At 28.6% G+C, this 12,116-nt stretch overlaps 1 protein-coding gene across 1 annotated transcript in view; it reads right to left on the bottom strand.

The window, feature by feature from the left end:
- LOC136034511 (uncharacterized) overlaps window positions 1–12,116 on the bottom strand; it is a 36,844-nt gene that overhangs the window by 13,285 nt on the left and 11,443 nt on the right. Inside the window, exon 3 of the mRNA XM_065715733.1 lies at window positions 449–690. Within this exon, the coding sequence (XP_065571805.1) occupies window positions 449–690 (242 nt within the window). The remainder of the gene's footprint in view (window positions 1–448; window positions 691–12,116) is intronic.

The following is a 12,116-nucleotide window of genomic DNA, read 5'->3' on the forward strand; positions in this document are numbered from 1 at the left end:
ACCCTTATCTGTTTTCTGTTCTCTTTGTTTATTTCCGTTAAGTAAACCGTACCACCCTAATCCCTTTCCTGTAGCCGTTCTTCTATCTGTTTTCTGTTCTCTTTGTTTATTTCCGTTGAGTAAACTGTACCATCCTAATCTGTTTCCTGTTCTCTTTGTTTATTTCCTTTGAGTAAGCTACAGTACCCTTATCTGCTTCTTTATCAATTTCCTGGACTCTTTGTTTTTTTCCTTCGAGTAAGCTACAGTACTCATTTCTGCTTCTTTGTCAATTTCCTGTACTCTTTGTTTACTTCCTTTGAGTAAGTTACAGCCCCCTTATTCATTTTCTGTATCTGTCCCCTTACCAGTTTCCTATACTCTTTACTTATCTCTTTTGAGTAAGCTACAGCACCATACTCTTTCAACAAACAATGTAATATTTAAATACATGAAAAAAGAAACTCACCTCTTTTAGATGCATTTTCAATTTTCTTCTTAATTTGTATAATTTTTTCTTTCATTTGCCATGCCTCATCTCCAAAGAGTGAGGGTATTATCTTATCTTTGGGTCGTCTGGGGAAAGTTGGCAGAAAGTCTTCTTCTGAGAAATGAAATTCACAAATGCTGAAGTGCTCAAAATCTGGATCATCAGATTCAAATAAGTTCTTAACTCTTTGGTTGTCAGTAAGTTCCACCCATTTTGCACACCTATTAAAGGAGAAGTTATCTATATATATAAAAATAAGTTGTCTGTGTGTGGATCTGTGGATCTGTGGATCAGGTGACGTCATGTTTGTCCGCATATGACGTCTGAATTATTTCACACTAATACAAAAGAAGAAAAAAACTAAAAAAGGTAAAAACTACAAAAAAAACTAAGAAGAAAAAAAACTAAAAAAGCTAAAAAACTAAAAAAAACTAAAAAAAGGTAAAAATCTAATAACTAAAAAAAAACTGAAAAAAATAAAAAAAGGCAAAAACTACAAAAAAAATAAAAACTAATAAAAAAAACTAAAAAAGCTAAAAAACTAAAAAAACTAAAAAAAAACTAAAAAAAGGTAAAAAACTAAAAAAAACTAAAAACTAAAAAAGAAAAAAACTAAAAAAAAAGAAAAAACTGAAAAATAAAAGAGAAAAAGAAAACTAAAAAAATATGAATAAATATATATAAAAATAAGTTGTTTGTGGGTTATGTCTGTCTGTCTGTCTGTCGAGTGACGTCGTGTTTGTCCGCATATGACGTCTGAATTATTTCACACTAATACAAAAGAAGAAAAAAAACTAAAAAAGGTAAAAACTACAAAAAAAACTAAAAAGAAAAAAAACTAAAAAAGCTAAAAAACTAAAAAAAACTTAAAAAAGGTAAAAAACTAAAAACTAAAAAAAACTGAAAAAACTAAAAAAAGGCAAAAACTAAAAAAAACTAAAAACTAATAAAAAAACTAAAAAAACTAAAAAAAGGTAAAAAACAAAAAAAAAACTAAAAACTAAAAAAGAAAAAACTAAAAAAAAGGAAAAAACTGAAAAATAAGAGAAAAAGAAAACTAAAAATATATTAATAAATATAAAAAATATAAATATAAATATAATATAAATTAGCAATCAACAAAGCACCGAGACACAAATGACGACCGGGACACAGGGAGTATAAATGACGACCAGGACATAAGTAAAAAAAAAAAACTAAAAAAACTAAAAAAATGGTAAAAACTACAAAAAAACTAAAAACTAATAAAAAAACTAAAAAATCTAAAAATCTAAATAAACTAAAAAAGAAAAAAAAGAAAAAAGGAAAAAAATAAAGGAGAAAAACAAAACTAAAAAACGAATGTATATACAGACCGGGACACCGGGATACAAATGACGACCGGGACACAGGGAATATAAATGACGACCGGGACACAGGGACACAACTACAATGGGGACGCCGGGGGGCACAGGGGGATATAAATGACGACCGGGAAACCGGGACACAAGGAATATAAATGACGCCCGGGACACTCAAAGAGAAATCACAGACTGGAACACCGGGACACAAATGACGACCGGGACACAGGGAATATAAATGACGACCGGGACACAGGGACATAACTACAAAGGGGACGCCGGGGTGCACAGGGGGATATATAAATGACGATGGCGACTCAGGGAATGGTCGATTAGCAATCACCATCAACAAAGCTCAAGGGCAATCATTAGAATCATGAGGTATAGATCTGAATACGGATTGTTTTCCCATGGACCATTATATGTTGCATGTTCAAGAGTCGGTAAACCTGACAATCTATTTATATGCACAGACAATGGGACAGCAAAGAATGTTGTATATTCGCAAGTTTTACGTAGTTAAAAACATATATATATATATATATATATATATATATATATATATATATATCTATCTATATTCACAGGTGGGACAAAGGGACACAACTACAATGGCGCGTAACTAATATGGCGCGTAACGACTTACGCGCGCGGGGGGGGCTTGGGGGGGGCGCAAAGCGCCCCCACCAACTAGGTGTAGGGGTGGCGCGAAGCGCCACCCCAACAGCTAGTATTAGATAAAAATCACCAATTATATTAGCCCCAGATAAACCCTACGATAAATTTAAGAGAGAAAAACAGGTTTAATTTAAATAAAGCAGTGGAAAAAAAACATATAAACACACAAAAACAACAACTAAACTTCAAATACAAAAAAAAACAATATCTCATGATTTCTTTTTTTTTATTATATTAGATAAAAATCACCAATTATATTAGCTCCAGATGTACCCTACAAAAAATTTAAGAGAGAAAAACAGGTTTCATTTAAATAAAGCAGTGAAACAAAAACACATAAAAACAACAACTAAACTTCAAACACAAAAAAAACGAATATCTAATGATTTCTTTTTTTATTATATTAGATAAAAATCACCAATTATATTAGCTCCAAATGAACCCTATCCAGAAAAACAGTCTCTGCATCAATGAGAGGGATAATTTATAGCCTGAAGTACACCTTTAATGAATAATATGAGAGTTTAAAGACAATGCTAAACTGAATTGCCTAATATTTATGCACACTATGAAAAGGGGGCATGCATATATGATATATATATATATATATATATATATATATATACTAGCTGTTGGGGTGGCGCTTCGCGCCACCCCAACACCTAGTTGGTGGGGGCGCTTCGCGCCCCCCCCAAGCCCCCCCGCGCGCGTAAGTCGTTACGCGCCATAATAGTTACGCGCCATTGTAGTTGTGTCCCTATGTCCCACCTGTGAATATAGATATATATATATATATATATATGGTTTTAACTACGTAAAACTTGCGAATATACAACATTCTTTGCTGTCCCATTGTCTTTGCATATAAATAGATTGTCAGGTTATCCCCCTGTTTCCCCCGGTGTCCCCGTTGTAGTTGTGTCCCTGTGTCCCGGTCGTCATTTATATTCCCTGTGTCCCGGGTCCCGGTCATCATTTGTATCCCGGTGTCCCGGTCTGTATATACATTCGTTTTTTAGTTTTGTTTTTCTCCTTTATTTTTTTCCTTTTTTTTTCTTTTTTAGCTTATTTAGATTTTTAGATTTTTTAGTTTTTTTTATTAGTTTTTAGTTTTTATTTCTTTTTAGTTTTTTTGTCCCGGTCGTCATTTATATCCCCCTGTTTCCCCCGGTGTCCCCGTTGTAGTTGTGTCCCTGTGTCCCGGTCGTTATTTATATTCCCTGTGTCCCGGTCGTCATTTGTATCCCGGTGTACCGGTCTGTATATACATTCGTTTTTTAGTTTTGTTTTTCTCCTTTATTTTTTTCCTTTTTTTTTCTTTTTTAGTTTATTTAGATTTTTAGATTTTTTAGTTTTTTTATTAGTTTTTAGTTTTTTTTTCTTTTTAGTTTTTTTGTAGTTTTTACCTTCTTTTTAGTTTTGTTAATTTTTTTTTTTACTTGTGTCCTGGTCGTCATTTATACTCCCTGTGTCCCGGTGCTTTGTTGATTGCTAATCGAACATTCCTTTTGTCCTGGTCGCTTTCTCTTTGAGTGTCGTCATTTATTTTTTTCTTTTTTAGTTCTTTTAGTTTTTACCTTTTTTAGTTTTTTTTTAGTTTTTAGTTTTTTTAGTTTTTTACCTTTTTTTAGTTTTTTTAGTTTTTTAGCTTTTTTATTTTTTTTATTAGTTTTTAGTTTTTTTGTAGTTTTTGCCTTTTTTTTACGTAAAACTTGCGAATATACAACATTCTTTGCTGTCCCATTGTCTTTGCATATAAATAGATTGTCAGGTTATCCCCCTGTTTCCCCCGGTGTCCCCGTTGTAGTTGTGTCCCTGTGTCCCGGTCGTCATTTATATTCCCTGTGTCCCGGGTCCCGGTCATCATTTGTATCCCGGTGTCCCGGTCTGTATATACATTCGTTTTTTAGTTTTGTTTTTCTCCTTTATTTTTTTCCTTTTTTTTTCTTTTTTAGCTTATTTAGATTTTTAGATTTTTTAGTTTTTTTTATTAGTTTTTAGTTTTTATTTCTTTTTAGTTTTTTTGTCCCGGTCGTCATTTATATCCCCCTGTTTCCCCCGGTGTCCCCGTTGTAGTTGTGTCCCTGTGTCCCGGTCGTTATTTATATTCCCTGTGTCCCGGTCGTCATTTGTATCCCGGTGTACCGGTCTGTATATACATTCGTTTTTTAGTTTTGTTTTTCTCCTTTATTTTTTTCCTTTTTTTTCTTTTTTAGTTTATTTAGATTTTTAGATTTTTTAGTTTTTTTATTAGTTTTTAGTTTTTTTTTCTTTTTAGTTTTTTTGTAGTTTTTACCTTCTTTTTAGTTTTGTTAATTTTTTTTTTTACTTGTGTCCTGGTCGTCATTTATACTCCCTGTGTCCCGGTGCTTTGTTGATTGCTAATCGAACATTCCTTTTGTCCTGGTCGCTTTCTCTTTGAGTGTCGTCATTTATTTTTTTCTTTTTTAGTTCTTTTAGTTTTTACCTTTTTTAGTTTTTTTTTAGTTTTTAGTTTTTTTAGTTTTTTACCTTTTTTTAGTTTTTTTAGTTTTTTAGCTTTTTTATTTTTTTTATTAGTTTTTAGTTTTTTTGTAGTTTTTGCCTTTTTTTTAGTTTTTTGTCCTGGTCGCTTTCTCTTTGAGTGTCGTCATTTATTAGTTTTTTCCTTTTTTTTTTAGTTTTTTATTGGTTTTTACCTTTATTTTAGCTTATTTTTCAGTTTTTTCCTTTTTTTTAGTTTTTTTTTATTTTTTATTTTTTTTAGTTTTTTACCTTTTTTTAGTTTTTTTAGTTTTTTTAGTTTTTTAGCTTTTTTACTTTTTTTATTAGTTTTTAGTTTTTTTTTGTAGTTTTTGCCTTTTTTTAGTTTTTTCAGTTTTTTTTTTAGTTTTTTATTGGTTTTTACCTTTATAGTTTTTTTAGTTTTTTAGCTTTTTTATTTTTTTTATTAGTTTTTAGTTTTTTTTGTAGTTTTTGCCTTTTTTTAGTTTTTTCAGTTTTGACGTCACCTAATCCAGTTTTTTCAGGTGACGTCACCTGACACATCCATCCACACATCCATCCACACATCCACAGACAGACAACTTATTTTTATATATATAGATATATATATATATATATATATATATATATATATATATATATATATATATATATATATATATATATATATATATATATATATATATATATATATATATATATATATGTATATATATATATATATATATATATATATATATATATATATATATATCTATATATATAAAAATAAGTTGTCTGTGTGTGGATCTGTGGATGGATCAGGTGACGTCACCTGAAAAAACTGGATCAGGTGACGTCAAAACTGAAAAAACTAAAAAAAGGCAAAAACTACAAAAAAAACTAAAAACTAATAAAAAAAATAAAAAAGCTAAAAAACTAAAAAAACTAAAAAAAGGCAAAAACTACAAAAAAAACTAAAAACTAATAAAAAAGCTAAAAAACTAAAAAAACTAAAAAAAGGCAAAAACTACAAAAAAAACTAAAAACTAATAAAAAAAATAAAAAAGCTAAAAAACTAAAAAAACTAAAAAAAGGTAAAAAACTAAAAAAAACTAAAAACTAAAAAAAACTAAAAAAAGGAAAAAACTGAAAAATAAGCTAAAATAAAGGTAAAAACCAATAAAAAACTAAAAAAAAAAATGAAAAAACTAAAAAAAGGCAAAAACTACAAAAAAAACTAAAAACTAATAAAAAAAGTAAAAAAGCTAAAAAACTAAAAAAACTAAAAAAACTAAAAAAAGGTAGAAAAATAAAAAAAATAAAAAATAAAAAAAAAATAAAAAAAAGGAAAAAACTGAAAAATAAGCTAAAATAAAGGTAAAAACCAATAAAAAACTAAAAAGAAAAAAAGGAAAAAACTAAAAAAAATTTTCATCTAAAAAACTAAAAAAAACTAAAAAAGGTAAAAACTAAAAGAACTAAAAAAGAAAAAAATAAATGACGACACTCAAAGAGAAAGCGACCAGGACAAAAGGAATGTTCGATTAGCAATCAACAAAGCACCGGGACACAGGGAGTATAAATGACGACCAGGACATAAGTAAAAAAAAAAACTAACAAAACTAAAAAGAAGGTAAAAACTAGAAAAAAACTAAAAAGAAAAAAACTAAAAAAAGGCAAAAACTACAAAAAAAACTAAAAACTAATAAAAAAGCTATAAAACTAAAAAAACTAAAAAAAGGCAAAAACTACAAAAAAAACTAAAAACTAATAAAAAAAATAAAAAAGCTAAAAAACTAAAAAAACTAAAAAAACTAAAAAAAAGTAAAAAACTAAAAAAACTAAAAACTAAAAAAAAGGAAAAAACTGAAAAATAAGCTAAAATAAAGGTAAATACCAATAAAAAACTAAAAAAAAAACTGAAAAAACTAAAAAAAGGCAAAAACTACAAAAAAAACTAAAAACTAATAAAAAAAGTAAAAAAGCTAAAAAACTAAAAAAAATAAAAAAACTAAAAAAAGGTAAAAAACTAAAAAAAATAAAAAATAAAAAAAAACTAAAAAAAAGGAAAAAACTGAAAAATAAGCTAAAATAAAGGTAAAAACCAATAAAAAACTAAAAAGAAAAAAAGGAAAAAACTAAAAAAAATTTTCATCTAAAAAACTAAAAAAAACTAAAAAAGGTAAAAACTAAAAGAACTAAAAAAGAAAAAAATAAATGACGACACTCAAAGAGAAAGCGACCAGGACAAAAGGAATGTTCGATTAGCAATCAACAAAGCACCGGGACACAGGGAGTATAAATGACGACCAGGACATAAGTAAAAAAAAAAACTAACAAAACTAAAAAGAAGGTAAAAACTAGAAAAAAACTAAAAAGAAAAAAACTAAAAAAAGGCAAAAACTACAAAAAAAACTAAAAACTAATAAAAAAGCTATAAAACTAAAAAAACTAAAAAAAGGCAAAAACTACAAAAAAAACTAAAAACTAATAAAAAAAAAAAAAGCTAAAAAACTAAAAAAACTAAAAAAACTAAAAAAAGGTAAAAAACTAAAAAAACTAAAAACTAAAAAAAACTAAAAAAAAGGAAAAAACTGAAAAATAAGCTAAAATAAAGGTAAATACCAATAAAAAACTAAAAAAAAAACTGAAAAAAACTAAAAAAAGGCAAAAACTACAAAAAAAACTAAAAACTAATAAAAAAAGTAAAAAAGCTAAAAAACTAAAAAAACTAAAAAAACTAAAAAAAATAAAAAAAGGTAAAAAACTAAAAAAAATAAAAAATAAAAAAAAAACTAAAAAAAAGGAAAAAACTGAAAAATAAGCTAAAATAAAGGTAAAAACCAATAAAAAACTAAAAAGAAAAAAAGGAAAAAACTAAAAAAAATTTTCATCTAAAAAACTAAAAAAAACTAAAAAAGGTAAAAACTAAAAGAACTAAAAAAGAAAAAAATAAATGACGACACTCAAAGAGAAAGCGACCAGGACAAAAGGAATGTTCGATTAGCAATCAACAAAGCACCGGGACACAGGGAGTATAAATGACGACCAGGACATAAGTAAAAAAAAAAACTAACAAAACTAAAAAGAAGGTAAAAACTACAAAAAAACTAAAAAGAAAAAAAAACTAAAAACTAATAAAAAAACTAAAAAATCTAAAAATCTAAATAAACTAAAAACGAAAAAAAAAAGGAAAAAAATAAAGGAGAAAAACAAAACTAAAAAACGAATGTATATACAGACCGGGACACCGGGATACAAATGACGACCGGGACACAGGGAATATAAATGACGACCGGGACACAGGGACACAACTACAACGGGGACACCGGGGGAAACAGGGGGATATAAATGACGACCGGGACACCGGGACAGGGAATGGTCGATTAGCAATCACCATCAACAAAGCTCAAGGGCAATCATTAGAATCATGAGGTATAGATCTGAATACAGATTGTTTTCCCATGGACCATTATATGTTGCATGTTCAAGAGTCGGTAAACCTGACAATCTATTTATATGCAAAGACAATGGGACAGCAAAGAATGTTGTATATTCGCAAGTTTTACGTAGTTAAAACCATATATATATATATATATATATATATATATATATATATATATATATATATATATATATATATATATATATATATATATATATATATATATATATATGTCTATATTCACAGGTGGGACATAGGGACACAACTACAATGGCGCGTAACTATTATGGCGCGTAACGACTTACGCGCGCGGGGGGGCTTGGGGGGGGGGGCGAAGCGCCCCCACCAACTAGGTGTTGGGGTGGCGCGAAGCGCCACCCCAACAGCTAGTATATATATATATATATATATATGTATATATATATATATATATATATATATATATATATATATATATATATATATATATATATATATATATATATATATATATATATATATATATATATATATATATATATATACTAGCTGTTGGGGTGGCGCTTCGCGCCACCCCAACACCTAGTTGGTGGAGGCGCTTCGCGCCCCCCCGCGCGCGTAAGTCGTTACGCGCCATATTAGTTACGCGCCATTGTAGTTGTGTCCCTATGTCCCACCTGTGAATATAGATATATATATATATATATATATATATATATATATATATATATATATATATATATATATATATATATATATACTAGCTGTTGGGGTGGCGCTTCGCGCCACCCCAACACCTAGTTGGTGGGGGCGCTTCGCGCCCCCCCCAAAGCCCCCCCGCGCGCGTAAGTCGTTACGCGCCATATTAGTTACGCGCCATTGTAGTTGTGTCCCTGTGTCCCACCTGTGAATATAGATATATATATATATATATATATATATATATATTATATATATATATATATATATATATATATATATATATATATATATATATATATATATATATATATATATATATATATATATATATATATATATATATGTTTTTAACTACGTAAAACTTGCGAATATACAACATTCTTTGCTGTCCCATAGTCTGTGCATATAAATAGATTGTCAGGTTTACCGACTCTTGAACATGCAACATATAATGGTCCATGGGAAAACAATCCGTATTCAGATCTATACCTCATGATTCTAATGATTGCCCTTGAGCTTTGTTGATGGTGATTGCTAATCGACCATTCCCTGAGTCGCCATCGTCATTTATATATCCCCCTGTGCACCCCGGCGTCCCCTTTGTAGTTATGTCCCTGTGTCCCGGTCGTCATTTATATTCCCTGTGTCCCGGTCGTCATTTGTGTCCCGGTGTCCCAGTCTGTGATTTCTCTTTGAGCGTCCCGGGCGTCATTTATATTCCTTGTGTCCCGGTGTCCCGGTCGTCATTTATATCCCCCTGTGCCCCCGGCGTCCCCGTTGTAGTTGTGTCATTTATATTCCCTGTGTCCCGGTCGTCATCCCGGTATACATTCGTTTTTGAATTGGTATATGATGAAATAAATTTTTAATTTTTTCCCTTTTTTTCCTTTTAGTTTTTTTTTATTGGTTTTGACCTTATTTAGGTTTTTTAGTTTCTTTCTTTTTCTTTTTAGTTTTTTTTTGAAGTTTTTATCTTTTTAGTTTTTTTACTTTTATTTATATTTTTTTAGTCTTTTTTTAGTTTTTTTTTCTTTTTTAGTTCTTTTAGTTTTTACCTTTTTAGTTTTTTTTAGTTTTTTAGATTAAATTTTTTTTTAGTTTTTCACCTTTTTTCTTTTTAGTTTTTTATTGGTTTTTACCTTTTTTTTAGCTTTTTTATTTTTTTTTTCGTTTTTTCTTTTTACTTTATTTTTAGTTTTTATCTTTTTTATTTTTTTTTATGTTTATTTTTAATTTTATTAGTTTTCTTTTTCTCTTCTATTTTTCAGTTTTTTCCTTTTTTTTAGTTTTTTTTTAGTTTTTAGTTTTTTAAGTTTTTTCTTTTTTTAGTTTCTTTATTTTTTTTAGTTTTTCGGCTGTTTTATTTTTTTATTAGTTTTTATTTTTTTTTGTAGTTTTTTCAGTTTTTTTTTTAGTTTTTAGTTTTTTACCTTTTTTAGCCTAACCAGGATTTGAACCTGTGACCTTCATTCTCCGTTCTGACACCCTCTCTCACCGAGTGACTACTCCAGCATGTTCATTTTGGTGTTTTAAATGGTATATTATTAACCAAATTAATGTGTTTTACAATATACTAAGCATCGTCATAACAAAAATGACGACAACTAATTTCATGACGTCAGCCGACACAGAAACATGACGTCACCTGATCCACGATCCACAGATCCACAGACAACTTATTTTTATATATATAGATTTTTATTTTTTTTTTATTTTTATTCTTAATTTTATTAGTTTTCTTTTTCTCTTCTATTTTTCAGTTTTTTTCCTTTTTTTAAGTTTTTTTTTTAGTTTTTAGTTTTTTTAGTTTTTTTTTCCTTTTTTTCTTTTTAGTTTTTTATTGGTTTTTACCTTTTTTTTAGCTTTTTTAGTTTTTTTCGTTTTTTCTTTTTACTTTTTTTTTAGTTTTTATCTTTTTTATTTTTTTTTTATTTTATTCTTAATTTTATTCATTTATATATCCCCCTGTGCACCCCGGCGTCCCCTTTGTAGTTATGTCCCTGTGTCCCGGTCGTCGTCATTTGGAATTCCCAGTTTTTTTTAGTTTTTTCTTTTTTTTTAGTTTTTTAGCTTTTTTTAGTTTTTTTTAGTTTTATATCTTTTTATTTATTTACATTTTTTCTTTTTAGGTTTTGACTTTTTTAATTTTTTTAATTTTTAATTTTTTTTTAGTTTTTTTTTTAATTTTTTTTTAGTTTTTTACCATTTTTCTTTTTTCGAATTACTTTAATCTATTGTCAAAATATTTCGAAATATTTATGCAATTTCCAGTTTTTACATTCTAGTTTGTTTTCTTTTATATATATAGAAGATATAATCTGGCGTAACGGACAGACAACTTATTTTTATATATATAGATATATATATATATATATATATGTTTTTAACTACGTAAAACTTGCGAATATACAACATTCTTTGCTGTCCCATTGTCTGTGCATATAAATAGATTGTCAGGTTTACCGACTCTTGAACATGCAACATATAATAGTCCATGGGAAAACAATCCGTATTCAGATCTATACCTCATGATTCTAATGATTGCCCTTGAGCTTTGTTGATGGTGATTGGTAATCGACCATTCCCTGAGTCGCCATCGTCATTTATATATCCCCCTGTGCACCCCGGTGTCCCCTTTGTAGTTATGTCCCTGTGTCCCGGTCGTCGTCATTTATACTCCCTGTGTCCCGGTGCTTTGTTGATTGCTAATCGAACATTCCTTTTGTCCCGGTCGCTTTCTCTTTGAGTGTCGTCATTTATTTAGATTGTCAGGTTTACCGACTCTTGAACATGCAACATATAATTGTCCATGGGAAAAAAAATCCATATTCAGATCTATACCTCATGATTCTAATGATTGCCCTTGAGCTTTGTTGATGGTGATTGCTAATTGAACATTCCCTGTGTCCCGGTCGTCATTTATATTCCCAGTATCCCGGTCGTCATTTGTGTCCCAGTGTTCCCCTTTTAGTTTTTTTTTTATTGGTTTTGACCTTTTTTTAGGTTTTTTAGTTTTTTTCTTTTTTCTTTTTAGTTT

Source organism: Artemia franciscana, chromosome 13, assembly GCF_032884065.1.
Source record: "Artemia franciscana chromosome 13, ASM3288406v1, whole genome shotgun sequence".
Classification (NCBI taxonomy): Eukaryota; Metazoa; Arthropoda; class Branchiopoda; order Anostraca; family Artemiidae; genus Artemia; species Artemia franciscana.